Genomic DNA, 21,394 nt, shown 5'->3' on the forward strand with positions numbered 1-21,394 from the left:
CTGATCTGGAGATTTGGTGGTGGTGAATGTGGTTTCATATTGCATTAACTAATTTATCCAAACAACTGTTAGAACCTGAAATGCAGCTTTTATCCCAGATATCTTTTTCAAATATAAACAGAAGTGAATTCTTCTTTCTTTCTTCCTACCATTACTTTGTCCCCAGAGCTGCAGGTCATTCTGCTGCAGACTTTGAATTACAATCACTGCTCTGTGCTCGTCTCCTCCCTGCTCCACCTCCTCCCCGATTAATAATCGTAATCAGTGACAACCCATCTGACTGATGATGTCTCTCACTGGAATTATCATTGCTGCAGTAGCGCTGATAGCTCTAATAACATTTATGGCAGTAATGATGGCTGTAACGTATTTTAAAGGCTCTCATCCACTTCCTGGATTTATGAGATAACATTATGTCTCTCTGTCGGTGAGGGAGGTTTCTGCTGGCGGCTGAAGATTTTCTCTCACTGTGTGAAACTTTCTCGAGGAAACCGTGTCCACATTCTAGAGGAAGTACAAGAATAGTGGCGGAAAGCAGACTGGTCAACACCCTGTAACACTTGGATTCAATGCAGCTCTATTATACTGGAACATATCTTCTATACTGTCACACTCTCATACATCATGCTGATCCCCCTGCAGGCAGGATATCCTGTTCATTATGGTTATGGGCTGTTACGGTGTGAGTGAGATGCATTTAACTCCAGCTTTGTGTTTGATTATCAGATTATCAAACCACATCACGTGAGTTTCTGTGTTTCCAAAGAATCCCCGCTCAGAAATCCTGTGTTTGATCACATGAGTGTGTGGTCCTGCGTCTCCACTCGTCCAGTTTGTGAAATGTTAGAAATCAGTTCCATCTGTCATCAGCTGAGACGTGAAAACCCTCTCAGTGTGCAGCAGGCAGCCAGACATTCCCTCAGGGGTTTGTGGAGACCTCACCAGAGGTATAAGAAGAAAGACTATTTAGATGTGTCCAAAATAATGCTCATGTTGTCTCAATGGAGAGCATCATGCAAAAAAAACCCTCCTGTGTTGTGTAAATTAGATTAGTTTCACTTCGGTGTAATGTCGCGGGGACAAAAGAAGTGAATACTGTGAAACAAAATGCTTGGAGGCAGCAGGAAACTCAATTAGGATTTAGCAAAACAAAGAGAGCGGCATCTGTAAAGATCCAGTTCTACGTTGCAGCTGCAAAAGAACCACATGACGTCTCCTATTCATCTGATGTCCACCATGTTTGTCCAGCAATGAATATAAAAGTCATGGCTGTAATCGTTTTGTCACCCCTCTGTGCCGGTGACACCCAGTGGTCGGAGGCAGTATGTTATCGGGTTGTTTGTCTCGCCGTCCATCTTATTCTTGTGGACACGATGTCTCTGGAACACCTTGAGGGAATCTCTTTGAATTTGGTACAAACGTCGACTTGCACTCAAAGATGAAGTGATTTGATTTTGGTGATTGAAGGTCAAAGGTCAAGGTCACTGTGAGCTTCTGCCTGATGCATTCATCTCTTTAGGGCATATTTAGTATTTTATATCTGTATGAGATCTTTTCTCTGGGTTCACTCTGTCTCAGGTAGCTGTGTGTGTGTGTGTGTGTGTGTGTGTGTGTGTGTGTGTGTGTGTTCTGTTAAAAGTATAGAATACTGTATGTACCATGTTCAAGATGTCAGCAGCCGGAGGGGGACGGAGACAGATGAGGGATTAACTGGGGCTGCTGAGCCTGTCTGTGGTAAATGGAGCTGCAGAGTGGGCACAGCGCCATGTGCCTATGGTGATGCTGGAGACCCGCCGTTTCCGCTCCGCACAGATTAGGGCTGTGTAGGGGTCAGTCTGGCTAATGGAGCTCATCGCCTGGTAGAGAGACTGATGTTGGGGGGGTAGGTTCTCCACAGGGGGCAGCTCTGGTCTTATCTGACTCAGCCAGCAACCCTCTGCACAGTGTGTTCATAGACAGCATGTAACGCCGTGTCTCTTTCTGCAGGCTTGTCTCCGCTGCTTTGAATATGACCGTTTTTGATCCTGTCCCCTGACAACTCCACAACAAGGAAGCCTTTGTGTCTTGTGGTTTGTTATTTCTCTAACCATCATTTTCTTCTCTTTGCTCTTCTTCTCCAGGGAGCGAAGCCGGGACCGCCACAAGCCGCGCAGTAAAGACAGCCGCTCAGAAAAGTCTGTAACAATCAACACGCCGCCTGCAGAGCCGCTGCTGGGAGACTCGGCCGTTCGGGGTGAGCAGGTCCAGGTAGGGCGGAACATGAATATCACTTAAACACACACACGCATGACAAAGCAAGAATGACCCACAATTACAATGTTCCCACAAGTTGCTTTATGGATTCCTCACATTTTAGGATACAGTTATATCGGTTTGTCCCATTTACAACGGATTTGGAGCGCTGGAGATGAATCAGTTGCTAGTCAATATGAGTTGGAGTGATAATTGTGTTTATCAGCCTGGGCTGGGACCGGCCATCTGGTACTTTAGGCGAGGTCTGGGCCGTCACATTCAGGAAATCTATTTCGAACAGGATATGGATGCAGCTGATTGCTTCTCTAGTCGGTGCAACTTTGCTTTATCCCGTTTGTCAGAGTCTGTGTTCGACTGCAGGGACTGGGTCAAATGTTGAGAACGGTCCAATGCGAGATAGAGAGACGGCCACAAGGACCCCCGCCAAAGTGGACCAGGCCAAACTACAACAGCGGCTTTGCTGTTCTTTCTATTTTTCAGTCAAAACTCTAATCTCAGAAACCATGCAGACTTTAATTTCTGTTTCTGCAAGATCAGATGGATTATGTGATAGATTATTTGGTAAAAGAGAAATACAAGGGAGGACATAGTTTATTATTTAATATTTTGTCTGTTGCCGTCAAAAACGCCTATCACAGCTCTTGTTTCGGCAGCTCCATCAGGATGTGTTTGCTCTTTGTGCCAAATCGACTGACTCATGTTTAGTTGAATCTACCAGACAGTCGATGCTTGTTGGACTCATATAAAAGGCAGAGCAGATAAAAGACAGGTGGATCAGATAGCTCCGTGTTATCTGGGCAGGCTGGCTGCAAGTTGGCATGTTTAGACATGAAGCTCCTGGTAGCACTTGAGTGAAGTTCTCGGTCCAACAACATGAGTAACAGCTAATTTATGTTGTTGAGGCAAAACATGACAGCTTTGGATCAGGAGGAATATTTTCTTTCCCAAACACTTTATGTATGAAATATCTATTCAGTAGATTTGAGAGTGGAAAACAATGAGTCTGCTCAGTTTATGATGTCGGCTTCTAATCTTTGGTGTCACACTCCTCCGTCTGTGTTCATATTGGAAAGCTTTTATCTGTGCGGATGCATTTTATTGTTCAGAAGCCTCCAGATGCTTTCTGATATTTAACCAAGAGGAGGGACTTCATTGCATTTTGATGAGCAGCCGATCTGTTGTCTGTCTTGTGAAAATGTGGGCCGTCGTTCCTCCTTCGTGCTCAGAGAGCCGGGATTTTAAAGACTCGCTGCTGGCAAGGCTCAAGTGTCTTTAATGAAAGATGAGATAGAGATTTTAGCACAGTTTCAGCCTTGGCTTAACCAAACCAAACAAGCGTCTGGCACTGTGGCCTTCATCAAGTGCTCAGTTTAACCCGCTGAAGGGAAAAGACGACAAATACAAACACGCACAGACAATCCCACATTCACCGTCGTTTACTGACCTACTTGGCGCTCACTTTCCCTTGTGGCAGGACTCGTTAGCACGGCCCGTGTGACTGTGTGTTTTATTGTCTGCGTACTGCATCTAATTTTGCCACATGACAGGATTTGCCACAGAGCTCACAGCATCCTTACTGTTTTGCTCTTCATGTCTTATTCATGCTGTGGCCTGCAGGAGTGCTGCTGACAGGGTGGGGAGTGTTTGGCTTTAGTTGGAGTAATCAGGGCCACCAATTCTACTGAGAGAGGGAGGCTCAGCACAAATCCTCATGCTGTGTGTGTGTGTGTGTTTGATTTTGCATTCCGCTCTGCCCTCACACATATGCTCATGTGTGTGTGTGTGTGTGTGTGTGCGTCAGTCTCGTCTGAGTCTCTGACTGTGCAGTGCTGCGCTCGTTACTTCACTGCTGGGACTTAATCAGAGTCTTGGCTGACAGAGCAGCACATCGCTCCGGGCAGGGATGTCCTCACAATCCAGCACAAAAGTTTCTCATGGCTGTGATGCATCTGTGAGGCCTCCTCACATGAATTCTAAAAGAAGAGTGTTTGCTTTATTCGCAGAACTGCTCAGAGGATTTACCTTCTGTCGAGACACAGACGTTTTCAGACATAAACTCAAAATGTCAGGAAAATTGGGTTTCGGTCATGTGGGGTGGGAGACTGTCAGATGGCACCTGAGTAAATCTTTTTTCCAGGTTGACATCTTCACCAGTGTTTCATCCTGAGATATTTGCATTCTTTCTTTTTCAGTTCTGCGTCCGTGTCTTCAACATGCCCACTTGTTGCTGTAAAACGCTCTCACCTGCGCATGTTGCAGACATTTTATTCGTCAGGTGTCGAGCTACTGACTCAGACGTGTGTTCTCACTTAGTCATCTGAGTAATTAGGTCGATTTACCCTGCTCGTATTGTTGTACGTAACTGGATATTGGAGTGGATAGTGAGATCGGAGTGTCTCGGGTCAGTGCAGCATGCCAGCTTTGCAGCTCAGGAGAATGTTGTGTTGTATGAGGTGTCAAACAGGAGAAACGTGATATGTTGAATCCACGAATTCTTTGAGATTCAGCGCCTACCTCTCACTGAAGTGGGAGAAAGTGGATTATTTTTAGATGTGTGTGTGCAGATTAGAGAGAGAAGCTTGTGTTACTGTGATTTGCATTGGTGGATCCGCAGCGTGTAGCCACAGGTAGCACACCGTGTTGTTCCTGCACTCGAGAGAGACTTCAGGTGTTTTCTGGCAGTGAAGCGGTGAAAAAAACGATTTGGCTCAAAATGCACTTGAACCTGTCTGATGTGCTTGGCTGTCATGTGATTGCACAACAAGGACAGTTAGCTTTTGTGGTTGCTGCATCACAGAACGCTGACGCTTGTTGCGTGGAGGCGCACAAAGAAAATGGTTTCTTAAGAGTTCCTGCCTGACTGCCCCACGTGGACTTGACTGCAAAACAATCGGTTACCCAAATGTACATAGTTCAAACAACTTGAGGTGGTTAAGAAATAATTCTTTCATGTCTCTATATTTAGAAATCTTTGAGATCTGTGTGTTTTAGAAGTTCATTCAGCAGAATTTGTTTTTTTGTTGTTGTTTTTTTTCCCGATTGAAGACGATTAGAAAAGTAAAACCAGAGTTGTGTTTGTCGTTGTGTTTGTCGTTGTGTCAGCACGACGACACCACCACAGTGCTCACTGAGTCAGAAGCGATGGAGGGTGAGTGGTGCTGAGGCAAGAGACGAGTGGAGAGTGAGCGGAGGATGCCCGCAGGGAGAGAGGGATAAAAGGAAGCGAGGGAGGGAGAGTAGAGGAGGAGAGAAGAAAGATATCCTTGGGTGGATGGCTCTGTCACCTCATTGGTTTGTTATTTGTTTACCCCCCCATCTCTCCGTCCATCCTTTTATCCCCTCCCCCACCATCCCCGCCCCAAACACCTCTTCCCTCTCTCTCTCTCTCTCTCTCTCTCTCTCTCTGCCATCCTCCATAAAGCCCCTTACATTATGTGGCAAGTGAGCGCACAGTCCCATACAATACCTCCTGAGGCATGATGGGAAATATTTTTATATAAAGACGGATGAAGCGCGCGGGGGGGGGGGGGCGTGCTGCGGATCAGCAGAAAGTCAGGGAGGTCTCACACACGCACACACCCTGTGGTGGAAAGCCGTGGCCGGGTATAGAGAGGATGTCTGCTGGACAGAGGTAAAGTTTGGTGGTGGAGGATTTCCGTCCCCCGACAGTGATGGAGGCCGGAGATGAAGTGTTGCAGGTCTTTGAGGTGTATGAGGCGGTAGAGGAAATAAAGGAAGTGATTGTCACCACCATAGAAGAAGACTCAAACACTAACTCGACTCCAGTGGCCAGCTGTGGACCAGGGACCAAACCGGGTCAGGTAATTGAATATGTGGAGCTTTCCGTCGCTTTCTGTTTCTAGAATTCATTTGTGAGCTTTTCCCTGGGCACAGTTCTAAAGTGCTCCTTTGAGCCGTGTTATTAAATGTACGAGCAGGAGACACTAATCTGAAATAAACAACTTTTAAGTTTCACAGTAAGACTTAGTATTTGTCATTTTTAACTTGTAAAGCTCCTTTTGAAAGGGGCTATATAAATAAAGACTATTATTATCTTATATATTTAACGTTTGAATAATGGGGATGATCGAGGATAATGATATTACCGTGGCAACCTAATGAACGGTTCATTCATTTCCTCAGAACCTGACTTTCTTAATGCTCATTTCAAAAGAGTTAGTGAATCCAACATTCAAATTCACAACACGTCAGCGTCAGACGCAGTTCTGTAGAGTAGTGACTCCAGATTCTGTGTTCAGCTGAATCTCTCTGTGCCTCTTCTGGTTAAGTCACATATCTGAACACAATCCATTTAATTGGCCTCTTTCATCGGGTGCTGCTCGTCTGTCAGCCTCTCATTGTCCCACACTCGCTCGTCTATCCTGTAAATTAGCCCAAGAAACTTTTTCGAGTGCTTCCCTTCCTTGTCCTGACAAGTTCTTGGCGGCCTGGCTCGCTGTCCGCAGGCTCGAACAAAGGTGGTTTTAAATGGCTGTGCAGACGTCTAATGGGATGCACGCCTGCTGTACTTTACACACACACACACACACACACACTTTGCCTCCCAGGAGTGAGTGAAGTGCACTCGGCCAACAACTGAAAACAGGCTTTTAGTGGACGTTTGATTTACGGTGCGAGACAATGGCCGTTATTTATATTCTGGTGGAGAATGAAGGAAAGAATATTCTCTTGAAAGCTTTGTTAATGCACAATGGCTGACATTGCGTGCTACTGTTCTCAGCCAGTGTGCCGTATGTACCTGCATACACACGATGATCTGACTAATCATTTTATGACTGTTCAGCTATTTGAGTTATTCAGTGGCTCAGGGCCCAGGTTGTTAGGAAGTCGGCAACTGAACAGATCACAGGATTATACCAGTTATTGCGGTTACCTCTGCCAAAGAGGTTCGGTTTCCATCGACGTTTGTTTGTTAGTTCACAGGAATGTGCAAAAACTACTGGACTGATTCATTTGGTGGGTCAGGGAAGAAAATATCACATTTTGGTTCATGTTTAGTGGACTGGTGTTTATGAGTGTGTGCGATACGGTGCAGATCCAAATTAACATCCAGATCTAGTGATTTTAAATCAGAGGACTGTGTTCTGCTGGTCAGTATGTGCATAACACGCACATTTCTGCGACTTACACCACAAAAATGATTGTTCCACTCAGCACTGTGGCTGGATGTTGTAAGAAATTGTGTTGTTTGTCCTTTTGGGTGTTTTTTTTTGGCAGCTTTCACAGCATTTCTCATCAAAACCACCCTGAAGGCCTCTTGGTTGTCGCCCAAACCACCAGAAAATCCCTTTAATCCTGTAATGTAATATGATGCATCCTATGGGCAGTTCAAACGTTGCTCTGCTCAGCAGCGACCGAGTCACGATGCAGCCTCGCGTAAGAAACACTCTGATTCTGGTGCTGTGCTTTTTTTTATACCTCAGTGCCAGCGACAGCCAGAGACATTATTTTTTCAGGTTGTCCGTCCGTCGGTCCGTCCCATTCTTGTGGACACGATATCTCAGGAACACCTTCCAAACTTTCTCTTTAACTTGAGGATGAAGTGATTCCATTTCAGCATGTGTGTGTGTGTGTGTGTGTGTGTAGCCCACCATCGCTCTGTCACAAAGTCAATAAAACAGTGAAACACAGTGACTGAGGTGAGTGTAATGAAACCACATCCCTCTCCAGGATGAATCAAACTCTGTTCATGGACAGATTCATGGACAGATTCGTCATATAACCACAGTTTTGCTGTCATCACTGAGTCATGCTGCCTTCAAGTCGTTCTCTTGAGGATAACAAATGAAGTCCAGTTATTCTTCCTACTTACTGCATCGTAACTATTCAAACTAAAACGGGACAGTACTGATTCCTCGGGGATGAGGGGGGATATTTTTCATTTAGAGAATTTATCTCTCTCCTCTACTTTTGCTTGGTGGTGTGTGAGAACACGTCGTGTCAGATGTAACCTCCTGTAACCTCCTCTGTAACTCCTCAGCTCTGAGGAATCGCTTGTAAAACCCTGCCTGGCCTTGAATAAATCACTGCAGACGCGGAACAAGAATCGACCTGACGTGTGTTTAGTTTCAGTGCGTGTTTTCACGACACACGTGTTGTTGTGAGTGGAGGATTTCACACGTTGCTCTGCTTGAACTGTGACTGCTTTACTTTCCCTCCCTCTCCGGCTCAGTCCCTCTCCTCCCTGTAATTGGCCGTCTTGTTATCGAACAGTCGCTCCCCCTCTCTCCCCCTCTCCTCCCCTGTTCCTCTCAGCTTCACCTACTTTCATGTGATGAATGGGACCCTGCCTCCTGCAAGGCTGCTGGTACTGAACCAGATCAGGGTTGTGCTGATTGGATTATCCCAGGAGGAAATGTGGGTCGCCAATGTCTATTTTTACTTGTGTCGGCAGCGGGAAAGCCCAGGTAGAGTAGTGCTGATCAAACAACAACAACTCCCCAAACTGAAGCAGACCACATGAAACATGCTGCAGGGCGTGTGGAGTCATTGAGGATGAGCAGACATCACATGTGTTGTTTTTTATGTCCCTGATGATGGAGTTCTTAAAGAGTCCAGTGTGTGATTCAGGCTATAAAACTAATGAGTGATGACAAGGAAGAGACGCGGTGACTCACGTCTCCCTCGGGTGCTCCCGTGGTACACTGTGCTCAGAGACACTCGCCTTTTACAACTATCGATCTCCGCTAAAACAAACACTTAGCATCAGTTAGTGGTCGGACAGGATTAAGACAAGAGAGAGTCTGTCAACAGTTAAAGCTGCAGTCAGGAGAACGTGGCTACGTGGGCTGGGTTGTACAAAATGCTATGTGATACACACACACACACACACATATATATATATATATATATATGTGTGTGTGTATGTAAGTGTAAATATAATATTTTGATTTTATTTGTTTAAATTTCCGCTGTAGTTATTTCTCTTATGAGAACAGACGTAGATGTTTCCACCACGGATCGACGTCAGGTTTTCTCTCCACAGGGACGTGGTTACACTCCCACTCTCTGACCTTCTGAACCCGAGCCGTGCATTCCAACGTCTGGTTTACAGCTCGTGTGATGGGTCAGTCGTGATGCTCCACTCTGTCTGAATCTCTGCAGACAGTGGGATGAGTATTTACGACCGTGTATGTCATGTCAAAGGTCAGATGAAACTGACACAGCTCTCAGTGCTGGACCTCATCAAAGAGCCTGTCTGTGGAAACCTATACCAACAAGTCATCTGTTAACATGTCAGCTGCTATGAGTGATAGTGCTGCGATAAACTGAACCTCATGCTTGAGACTCGTTTTTTAATCGATACAAATTTTGATTAAATTGTCTGGATTTTATTTCCTTACACATCCAGAGAACTGTGAAAGAGGTTTTCACTGATGAACTCGTCGTTAATATTTTACGTTATCAAAGAAAACCAGAGATTTTGAAACTTAACACAAGGACACGACAGCTGTGAAGCCAAGAGCATACCAGAGCAACAGGCGGAGCAGTAACCCTAACTGCAAAAGCATGATGCTTCAGTCAGGATCAAAGATTTATTAGGTTCTGGTAAATGTCATATCAGTATAACTTTAAAAAGATAAAAACGCATTTGCTTGGTTCACAAATACTGAAGGTACGTGCACGTCATGGTTGTCTGTGCATCCTAACGGCTCCAGCTGCAATATTCTGTCCGAACTATACGACAGTTTTCTGTGTCCAGACCCGAGCTTGATGTTTTCAAGTAGACAACGTGACTGAACCAGAATATCATTTTAAAACTTGTGTCCGAACCCCGCCTGGCTCAGATATCCACATTCTAGTTCATAAATCTGTCCGTCCTGTGAACACAATATCTAAAGAACGCCTTGAGGGAACGTTCGGTTGGATTCCAGGATCAACTGATTACATTTGGGTGGCCTTGTAAGAACGTTATCGTAACAACGCAGAATCCTTTCAACTCGAAAACACTCACAGATGAACTGGTTAGATTTCAGTAATCAAAGGTCAGAGGTCACGGTGACCTCATGTGAGTTTGGGGTAAAAAATCTGCAACCTGAAACTACACTGATTGGTTGAAGTATACAACTGCAGTAATACTAGTTTTTAATAGAATGCTGATATTTTATATGTTTCAGTCTCTGTGATATTTATTAGTCAAACAAGTTTAAGCCTCGTTCTTTAAAATGATCCTTTAATAAAGGGAATTTGAAAAAGTATTTTCCAGTTTTCCTGTTTATTCTCCTGCTCCGTCCTCCTCCAGCGCACGAGCATGAAGTATTGATATTGTGTGTAGCAGTGAGGAATCTATTATTAGCACACACACACACACACACACACAGAAGCTTCTTTCAAAGACAAGCTAAGCATTCTGCCTGGATCCTTCTATTGTTCTGCTTCGTCTCTGCTGTTTTAACCCTGAGGCCGGTGGGATGTTCTCTGTCCCAGTGCACCATCCTCCTGCTCCTCCTCCTCCCCCAGTTAAAACTGATCATAGTGCATCTCCGTGACCCGTCCATGATCCCGGCTCTGCTGGTGTGGAGCTAATGTCATTGAAACATCCTTAAAATAGTGCTCATCCACGTTGAGAATAACATTTTGGTAACGATGTCTTTGCCGTTATTGAATCCTCATTATTTGACCTCCTTTCACCGGCGGGAGCTCGCAGGGCGACGCCGGCGGCTTGTTATGACTGCAGTGTAAAGAGTCCTTATCTTTGTTGTTCTAATGCCTCTGCTCCGACACCGCTGACCTTCACTATCTGCGGATGCAGTCCGGCCCAGACGTCAGCGTACAGCCCAGTTGGCAGCGCCCTCTGTTTGCTTTTTCCACTTCCCATCTTCTGTTCCTTTCTTTCTCACGTGCATGGAAAAAAAAACTCGCTGGCATTTGTTGAGCCGATGCTTCGGTGAAAATCAGAAAAACTGTGTGTTGAAATGCAAAGTCACGACATGACATCCAGAGAGAGGAGGAGGTTGTGGTAAAGGCAGTCCACTCACATTTAAAATGTGTTCATTCATTTTGTTTGTAAAGTCATTATCAATAATCCAGCTCATGAAAACAAAGTGTCATAATTTACAGAAATAATTTAGGTGGAAATGTTTTGTTCTTGACTATCATACCATCTTCTTGTTAATGTTTTTTATCAGGTGCATTCCATATTCGACATATTCAAAGAAACCTTTTTTGTTTCCTCGTTTCCTCGTTTCCAGGATGACAACTGGGGCGAGACCACCACAGCCGTCACCGGCACATCAGAGCACAGCCTCTCTCAGGAGGATATTGTTCGCATCACCAAAGACCTGGAGGACAGCGTGGGGCTCGACTGCCGCCGCTACTTCACCCTGACCCTCGCCGTGATCCTGGGGCTCCTGGTGTTCCTGACGCCGCTGGCCTTCCTGGTGCTCCCCCACCTCCTGTGGCCGGAGAAGCTGCAGAGCTGCGGCACGGCCTGCGAGGGCCTCTTCATCTCCGTGGCCTTCAAGCTGCTCATCCTGCTGCTGGCCGTGTGGGCTCTCTTCTTCAGGTCGCCACGGGCCGGCCTCCCGCGGGTCTTCGTCTTCAGGGCGCTGCTCTCCGTGCTGGTGCTGCTCTTCGTTGTCTCCTATTGGCTGTTCTACGGAGTGAGAATACTTGACTCTCAGGTGAGCGATCGTTGCTTGTAAGTGCACACTTATGTGGAAACTCAAGGGACTCTGCAGACAAGTGCAGGGGGAGACGTCTCAGACGTCACATTTATTTTTAATGCTTTTAAAAGCTCAACAAAATCACACAACCAAAACACAGATATTTGGCATCTGAAGGGCCGTGTGTTTACTGTGAGTCATAATTTAAAGTCCCTGTTGATCGCTCATTCAGAATTTACACACACACACACACAAATGGTGGGGCGGGCGGGGGGGCGGCTAGAAAGCTTGCCGTCCTTTGAAAGATCTCTAAATATTCATATGCTCTACATCTTGTCTTACATGTTCACGTTCTCTTTTTTTTACGCCCCAGGAGTATTTTATGCCTTATTTTCTGTTTTGAAATATCTTTGCATGTATTAACTGTATTTACACATGGCCCCCGCAGGACGAGAACTACCAGGGAATCGTGCAGTACGCCGTGTCGCTGGTGGACGCTCTGCTCTTCATCCACTACCTGGCCATCGTCCTGCTGGAGCTCCGGCAGCTCCAGCCGTGCTTCTCTGTGTGCGTCACCCGCTCCACGGACGGAGAGATGAGGCACTACAACCTGGGGCAGCTCAGGTGAGAAATAACAAGCAGCCTCATTTTGAAGGTTCACGCTGAAATCTGTTACGAGCATTGGTGGAATTTATCTTATGAGACGTAGAAGTCGAATGTGCAGAATACACAGGTGACCTCTGTGCGTGTAGAGATGGAGGACAGAAGATGAAATTGAGTAAAAACAAAGGAAAGGGCGAGATAAAGAGAAAGATGGAAAGTGGGACACCTTAAGCAAGAGATGGGAAATGACTGTCGATGAGAGAAAGGAAATCGTCCAGGAAAGGCTCACAAAAGTCAAGAAAGCTGTGGGATGTGCCTGAAGGAAAAGGAATGTTGATGAAGCGAGAGAGAAAGATGAAATGTTAAACCAGAGATGGAGGAAAATGCAGCAGACAAAAAGGCTGATAGGGAGAGGAAACCGTGCCAGAACAAAAAAAAAAAAAAAAGCCAAGGGAGACTTCAGAAAGGAAAGAGCTGCAGACAGAGGGCGGAGAACAGAGGGAAGACCCAGGAGACTGGAGCACGGAGAGAAGACTGCGGGAGCAAGCCAAAGAGAGAATGGAGAAGGAGGGATTAATAGTTAATGGGAGGATAGTGTGTTGAAGAATCTTAAGATGTACGTGGGAATGAAAGAAAGGGATTGTGCGTGTGTGCGTACGTGTGAGAAAGAAAAGACCAGCCAGGTTTTTTTTTTTTACGACCTCACCGCCTCTGAGGGAAAACAGGAAGATCCCGTTTTTAGCCAAACACAACATCTCTCCTGCTGCTCGCTGGGATCAATACACAGCCGCCAGCCTCACATGCCCCCCCCCCCTTATGAATAACTGTTAAATGCTGATGGATTTACAGATGACAGCTTCATGACAGGGTGGATGAAACATTATCCTGCGTCTTTAGGGTGGTGGTGATTTTGTAAGGTTTGTAAGTGTCCTGTCAACATTTAAAGAGAAACTCAACCTCTTTTTTCCTCAGTGCCTCAGTGGCTGTTTGATTTTGAGTTAAGAATTTTACCTTTCCCCTTTTTTGAGGATTAATTAACACGACGTCACCACCCAGGGTGCTTCACCACCCTAATCCCCACTTCAGGGGAATCTGGTGGGGTAACGTCCTCTGAGTGCGGTGGTGTTTGTGTGGTAGCTGCTACACTCAGTGGAACCAGAATTCTATGAATAGAGTTGCATCAAACTGCTGTAATAGCATTGATTTTAACATTGATTTTGCATCACTAGAAACCGGTCAGACAAGTGAGCGTGTGTGTAACGGTCTGGTTGGTGTGTTCGCTGGCTGCCTTGGGCGTGTTGTCCTTTGTGAGCGGTGCCATTCATCCCTGCTTGGCCCGGCAGCGGGCCCGGCCCCGCTCTGTTGTCCGTCTGTGACTGTAAACACTCGGCTAATTAGCGCTCCCTGCAGACCTCAGCCGAGCATCTGGTCAGCCTGACACACCCGCATGGACACGCACAAACACAGACACGCGTGTGTGCATGGGTAATTGCACAATATACATGCAAATGACGGGCGCACATGGCGCCACAATCATGAACATGAATGAAGTTATCGTGCAGAGAAACCCAGACACGAGAGCCAATGTCTCATGTATCTCCTCCATGAACAAGCTCACGCTCCTGTTTACTTGGCTTCATCCTCAGCTTTATCACAACCAGACCCTGCTCTGGCTCTGGGGTCCTGAAAGCTTGTCTCTGTCTGCAGGGTGTTTGATGCCGATCTGAGGGCCGGTGGATTCCTTTTTTTTGTCCCCTCATCAGAGCCGACAAGTTGAAAACAAACACATTCCTCATTGCCGGGGAGAGATGTTGCCGAGGGCTGGCTGGGGGTTAAACACATTCACTGCTGGGAACTTCCCAGTTTACATTCCAAGACTGGTCAGTCCTGAGCAGCAGCCTCAGCAACTGGTCTTTTTAACGGAGTGAACATGAGAGGTGGGAATCGCAGGGGAACTCGATTGTGCATAAAGTCTTATCCTAGTGTCTTAAACAAACTATAACTATGAGAGTATGTATGTAAATGTATAACTAAATACCCACCCCTAGTTTACACACACCACACAGATGTGTTAATGCTTTCGTGTCGTGTTTGCTCGGCTTAATAATTGATCGGCGTTGGGGAGCAGCAGGAACTCTCACTCAGCTCTTACGCATGTGGCCCCTGAACAATGGTCCTGTCTGTTGTGGCGTTGACTGGTTAACGTAGGAGCCGTCTGGGTTCCGTGAGTTAAATATCACACTCTGCTGAGCGCTGCCTCTGGCCTTTTTTTTAAATCATCTTTATTACTTTGCTTCTGGATTTGTTAGATCTTAGAGAACAATTTAACAATGACTGTAATTTAGAAATACATACAATATTTATCTAAATTACACCGTTTTCACACATTCTCAAAAATCACTAAATGCCGGTTTTATATTTGATATAATTTATTTAGTAGCTGTGACCTGAAGTGTGTGGATGCGTCCATCAACTTGTGATTCCTCACTGTGTCATTCTTAAAGCCACGTGCAGCAGCTCCTCCTAACCTGCTGCATGTGCTTCTTATTACTCTGAAGAGGAATCAGGCTGGGACCTCGGATTTTCTGACCTCGTTGCTTCCAGAACAAGTGTTTCTGCAATAATATTATCACATACAGATATTAACCACCCAGGCACTGAACCTGAATTTATCCACAACATAACATTCAAAGATCAAAGCTGCGCCAGAAAGCACTTCCCTTACTGATTTTCAGGATTTATTATTTCATGAACAGTTCCTGGATCTGCCTCCTGATCTGGATCCGAACCAGCATGATAATCCGTCCAGTAGTTATTGTGTAATGCCGCTAACTAACAGACAAACAAGCGCTGATGAAAACATAATCTCCTCTGCGGAGGCAGTGAATCAAAACGTTATAGTTGCAGGGCCTCCATCCATTAGCTGCACAGCTAATCCCTCTAAAGGTCACCGGGGAGGTGGAGTGAATCCCAGCTGACACCGGGGGAGCCGCAGGTCGTAAAACCAGCACAATACGTTTAAAGTTAAGACTTTATTAATCTCGGAGGACGTTCTTGTGCCAGCTTGCTCCAAGATTACAGAACAGAACAATATAGAGTAGAACAGAACAGTCATGTGAAACTGAAACTACTTTAGAGTGTTGGTTTTTCCAGTGTTGCTGCTACACGACCTCGTCATTATTGTAACGAGACTGATTCCTCTCCTCTCCAGCGTCCAGCGGGCAGCTCTGGCCGTCTTAGAGCACTACTACTGCGACTTCTCAGTCCACAACCCGGCGCTGCTCTCCGCCTCCAAGTCACGGGCCGCCAAGCACCTGGCCGGCCTCAAGGTCTACAACGTGGATGGTGAGTTCCCAGCAGCCCCGGCTGAGGGTGAGTGGGATACTCTTTGAACTCCATGTGGTGTGTGTGCTTTTGGTTTCTCTGTGTTACAGAATATAAGTTTATTATTTACCTGTTAAACTGTGGATTCTCAACTCATATTATTGTATGAATAAAGAATAAAGAAATAAGATTTTAGCAAGTAGAACCCATCCACTGGTTCTGGATCTAAATTCTTCTCATTGTTTCTCAAGAAACTACAAAACCTCTGATATGAAAATAAAGAAATCAATCTCATAAAACGTTATCCTCGAAATCTCCGTCTTTACGTTGTCACACAGGAATAATAAAAGACATTTTGCGAGTTGCTTCTTGCGATAGCTCGTCCATCCGTTAAACTGTCTGTCTTCACTGGAATGTGCTGAAACTAGTGCCTGGGAGGAAGAAAATCAATCTGCAAACACAACATGATAGGAAAACTGCCAAAGGTAAATTGAAGCAGAGGTGCTTTGAAGTAAATGGGCGACAAAAATGTAAGTGTGGTAATTTGAGATGTGCCTCACCCGTTCACCCTCTGGTACGAGATTCAAACTGACTTTCTCCTCGTGTGTCTCCTCACACTGACGCTAACCCTGAAAGAGTTGTTTCGAGCGAAACTGAAACGCTACCTGTTGGACAGTAAGTGAGCGCTGCCTCTGACCGACGCACCCTCACAGCCTGCTGCTGGTCACTGAGACGCACGGATCAAAGGCCTGTCTGCACAGATATGACATCACACAGTGGAACGCTCACTACACATCACGAATCCACTCGCTCGTCCTCACCCTCCCTCCTCAACCTCCCTCCTCACCCTCTGCATGCCACAGGTGGACGGAAAAGTTCAAAGTCGTCCTTGCAACAGCTGGCAGAGTGTAACACGACCCCTCCAGGAAATGATTGCTCTCCCTTAAGTGTACTCGAGCTTCGGTTAAGTGCACTGACTTGACTCCCTCGTCCTTTTTCTGCTGCCATTTGTTTCCTCCGTTCTTCTCCCTCCTCTCTGATATTAGTGGGAGACGGTGGTGGCTGATAAATCAATAGCTATTACTCTGCCCGTCTCATCTATTTCTCTCGTGTCTGTTCCTCCTTCATTTTCATCCCGCTGCGGCCGGTCAGGGACCTCTCCATCGCTTTCTCTCAATCTCATTCTCTCGCTTCTCTTTTACTCCCCGCTCCTTCTTGTCGTTCTCAAGCCGCGGACTCGAGGACAGACTATAGCCTTTCCTGAACTAAAGAGTGGTGAAGTGGTGCAGAAAGCGGCTGTAGCTCTCAATTACACTGAGTCCAAATGGCTTTATGTTATTTTATGATGCCCGACAAGATGAGCGGATACGATTTCAATGTCAGGAACATCTGGAGTCACACAATCACAGGACCTTTATCCTAGTTTACACCTTCTCCTACACATTTATTTCTTTATACTTTTTAAATCTTTCAGACCAGTGGTGGCTTAAATAAAAAAGAAATTCAAAGTCTACCTCTGGCCTTCATCACACGGCTCTCACCTTCACATTTATCACCCATAAATCCCCTCCAGCTGCAGGAACACGAAGAACAGGGAGGGCTGAAAACTCCCTCCTCTCCGTTCATGAATTATTCTGTTTATGCACGATCTCTACCCCACATTAATAATTCAGCTGCTGAGCCGTCTTTTAACACGCATCAACATCAGAAAGAGTTCATCGCCCCCCCCCCCTTCCTCATTCCAAAAACGTAAACTTAGTTAATAAGAGGGTCGGTTCCTCCTGAAGGCACCGAGTGGCAGAGTAATGGGAGTGTTTGATTATCAGTGTTTTATTGCTCGGGCCAATTCACAAATTACAGCTTTGTGTGTCTTTCCCTGTCAGCTGCTGGGTTTGTGATATTGCTGCTGATAAAAGGAGATGGACCGAAGTTTATGTGCAGTAACAGTCCCCCCCCCCCCTCCGCTCTGAAAGTAGCTTGTCCCCTCACATTCTGTCGTTTTAATTCCTGTCCAGTATCTAACAGTGTGTTTTCCCCTCGACAGGCCCGGGGAACAACGCAGCTGCAGGTCTCGCCCACTCCCAGTCCCGAGCAATGATCGCGGCCGCTGCCCGACGCAGAGACTCCAGCCACAACGAGCTGTACTACGAGGATGCGGAGCACGAGAGGCGTGTCCGCAAACGCAAAGCACGGTGAGTGACGCTGTGGGAGAGGTGACAGAAGTTTTAGCCCAGGGCAGAGGAAGCATCAAGTTTCAAGTTCAAATCCTCACCTGAGCTTCGTTTCCTCCCAGACTGGTGGTGGCAGTAGAGGAGGCGTTCACACATATCAAGCGCCTGCAGGAGGAGGAGCAGAAGAAGGCTCCCGGGGACGTGATGGACCCGCGGGAGGCGGCGCAGGCCATCTTCCCCTCCATGGCTCGGGCCCTGCAGAAGTACCTGCGGACCACCAAGCAGCAGCACTGCCACAGCATGGAGAGCATCCAGCAGCACCTGGCCTTCTGCATCACCAACAACATGACGCCCAAGGTCAGGACTGAACCACGTGACGCTCACAACGTTTTAAATGAGACGGTCTGGTCGCAGTCAGTCTTCAAATGCAGCCTCTGAATTCATATCTACCATGTAAACAGACATGAAGATTTCTCACATGTAAACGTTCCCTCAGAGACGTGACAACATTGTGTTTCTCTCTCGCTCAGGCGTTTCTGGAGAGCTACCTGACCCCGGGTCCGACCCTGCAGTACAGCCGCGACCACTGGATGGCGCGCCAGTGGACGCTGGTCAGCGAGGCGTCGGTCACCAGCGGCCTGAGAGACGGCAGCATCTTCCTGCTCAAGTGTGTGGACTTCAGCTTGGTGGTGACGACCAAGAGCATCCCCTACATCCAGATGTCGGAGGAATTCATCGACCCCAAGTCTCACAAGTTTGTGCTGCGGCTACAGTCCGAAACCTCCGTGTAGGACTTTTTTTTTTTTTTTTTTAACTCCTCACTTTTTTTTTTTTATTGCTCTCAAATGTTTTCATTTTGGGTTTGCAGTTTTTATTTTTACTTTTTCTGAATTTTTATATATTATATATGAATCTATATATCACACACATGTTTGAATATATTGATCTTTTTATGTTTGTTGGGATGAAAAGAAGAATCAGCACAGGATTGTGTTTGCAGGAGTTTGGATGCATCGGACCTGGACTTGTGTGCACATACTTTATGTGTGAGTTTATGTGTGTGTGTGTGTGTGTCATGTTGTGTCACAATCACTCATTCCTTTTGTGTTTGAGATGCTGGAGGCAAAAGAGATGGGAGCATCGGAGGATTCTCACGTCCCCACAGAGACTTTTTCACTTTAGATCCGTGGGACAGACAGAAAAATCTCTCAGAACTGAATGGAAAGACTCGGATTTTCATATTTGAAGCGCACGACAAATATTTCCCCTGCTCCACCATCTCGTCTGCAGCATTTGAAAGTATCTGGATGCTTTAAATGGATTTCTTCCTCTTGAAAACCAAAAACAACAGAAGTTAAATTTCAATCAGATTTTGCATTAAATGCACATTGATTTGTGTTTGTGAATGAGAAGTAAAGGCTTTTCATTTGAAGGGTTGGGATGAGTCATCTCATCCTGCTCTCAAAGGACGGTGGACTGTTTTCTTTTTCTCGTCTCGCTCCTTCAGGACGTCTTCGCTGCTCTGGATCGGTTTTCACGCCACATTTGAGATGTCAACCTTCGACATGTAGAACAGTTGCACCCTTTTCATTCTGGATGATCTGGTTTGTTTTGGTGCACGATTCCTCTCCAGGTGAAATATTTCCACTCCAGTTGGGAAACAGCACGCTGAGTTAAAACACCTGGGTGAACTCAAAAGGAACCAGAAGAGACACATGGATGGATACGTGGCCAGAAACGTTTGCCCTCCCCCTTCAGTTCAGTGACCTGCTCAGGGCCGCCACGTCCGCCGCACCTGCCTGACATGATGGGAGGGGGAGGCAGCGAGGACGAGCGACACGACGACACGATGTCACAAACTACTGACGACTCCAGAACAGAGCCTGTTGTTTGATTACTCGAGTCCAGATGATTAATATGGTAAATTTTAATATATTTCCACAATAAAACAACAGAATCCTGTTACCTTCATCATTCTGCTCACAGTCCTAACACTTCCTGATGATTTTCACATTAAAAGCCTGCTTATAAAAGAAGCTCTGCAAGATATTTATACCTTTATTTTACAAAGACACAGGAAGTACGGGACGAGAGACAGAGATGACAGATCCTCGCTCGGAAATCAAGACTATGCTCTTCCAGAGTTGAGTTAATACTGAATTTATCGAGGCAAAGCAAAAGATAACAAGAGAAGTGAAAGTATGTAAAGTATGACTTCATGTTCGGGGGCTCACCAAGATAATGGATGAACAGTCAGAGCCGGGTGGAAACAGGGTGGAACCTGCCATGAACTGGACCGGCTGGTTTTCCTCTCCGCCCGTCTCTCACAACAAACACGCTCCCAGGGAATCTCTCCATTCAGAGGAGATTTCTCTTACTGTTATTATTTCTTTCAGATTATTCAGCCAGTGCAAGAAAACACAGAGAGAGATGAAGCTGATGGCACTTAAATGACACTTTACCATCCTGATAGTTCAACTCACTAGTTCGGTAAATCCTGCAGAAGAGAATCACGCTGATAAACACGCTAATGCCGTCTGGCTGTCCCCTACTGCCCCCTGGCTGGTAAACAGAGTAATGTCAGTTTGAGGGAAGCTTTAAAGATTTTCAAAGAAACGGTCCCTCTGTCCCCTGCAGCTGTTAAAACACCTGGAAACAACTGGATAAAGCACTTCCCGCTGTTTCCTGTTCAATCTCTCAGACGCACCTGCCACTGTTCATATTTAAACCTACTGACACGTCAACTTTGTATGAAACCTCCTGTTTTTACACTGAATCTATTTATGTAAACATGCACGTTTGTATGTATGTATGTGTGTGTATGCATGTGTGTGTGTGTGTGTTCCATATGACGAGTCTCCCACGCCACACCCCCACCCCCTCTCCTCCTCACCCCCACCATCTGTCAGGCCGTTGCCAGGTTACAGTCCCGTGTCACGTTTACGTCGGACAGCTTGATGATGATGATGATCATGTGACGTTGCAATGTAAGACATGTTTCTCACTCTCAGCATTTGTTAAGAAAAATAAACATTTTTATGAACATTTGTAAAACCGCAGTATGTTGTGTATTGTGCAGCAAACCTCAGAATTTGAACGGGTAACCCTCTGGCTGTGTGGAGACAGTCCTAACCACTCTACCACTGTGCCGAGGCCTGCTGACGCTCACCTCTGTCGCTGCCCATTAAGTGTCTGCTCCCGCCGTCTGACAGGCCGGAGCAGAACTTCACCGTCTTTTTTTTTTGTTGGTGGCGTTTTTGTTGTCGTCCAGCTCAGTTGGTAATTGGCTGTCAGAGCTGCGCGGCCAGGCATCGTGGATAAATGAAAGTCAGTGTCGGTGTCCTGCGCCGAAAAGGAACAAGCTCATCCCTGCGTGAGCCCGGGGGCAGCGAGGCCGGCTGTCAGAGCTCATCTGTC

General features: G+C 46.2%; 1 protein-coding gene across 3 annotated transcripts in view; it reads left to right on the top strand.

Moving 5' to 3' along the window:
* The window catches only part of vangl1 (VANGL planar cell polarity protein 1), a 31,559-nt gene extending 10,528 nt beyond the window's left edge, over nucleotides 1-21,031 (top strand). The window contains exons 3-9 of one of the 3 annotated variants that reach the window (XM_069520840.1): nucleotides 2,121-2,247; nucleotides 11,466-11,897; nucleotides 12,328-12,503; nucleotides 15,694-15,827; nucleotides 17,851-17,998; nucleotides 18,100-18,334; nucleotides 18,508-21,031. In XM_069520840.1, the coding sequence (XP_069376941.1) occupies nucleotides 2,121-2,247; nucleotides 11,466-11,897; nucleotides 12,328-12,503; nucleotides 15,694-15,827; nucleotides 17,851-17,998; nucleotides 18,100-18,334; nucleotides 18,508-18,768 (1,513 nt within the window). In that variant the 3' untranslated portion in view covers nucleotides 18,769-21,031. Of the gene's footprint in view, nucleotides 1-2,120; nucleotides 2,248-5,790; nucleotides 6,075-11,465; nucleotides 11,898-12,327; nucleotides 12,504-15,693; nucleotides 15,855-17,850; nucleotides 17,999-18,099; nucleotides 18,335-18,507 lie in introns of those variants that run through there. The other 2 variants (XM_069520839.1, XM_069520841.1) reach the window with 2 other exon arrangements.
* Nucleotides 21,032-21,394: the final 363 nt, after the last annotated feature.

The sequence above is a fragment of the Paralichthys olivaceus genome, chromosome 24 (genome assembly GCF_024713975.1).
Source record: "Paralichthys olivaceus isolate ysfri-2021 chromosome 24, ASM2471397v2, whole genome shotgun sequence".
In the NCBI taxonomy this organism is placed as follows: domain Eukaryota; kingdom Metazoa; phylum Chordata; class Actinopteri; order Pleuronectiformes; family Paralichthyidae; genus Paralichthys; species Paralichthys olivaceus.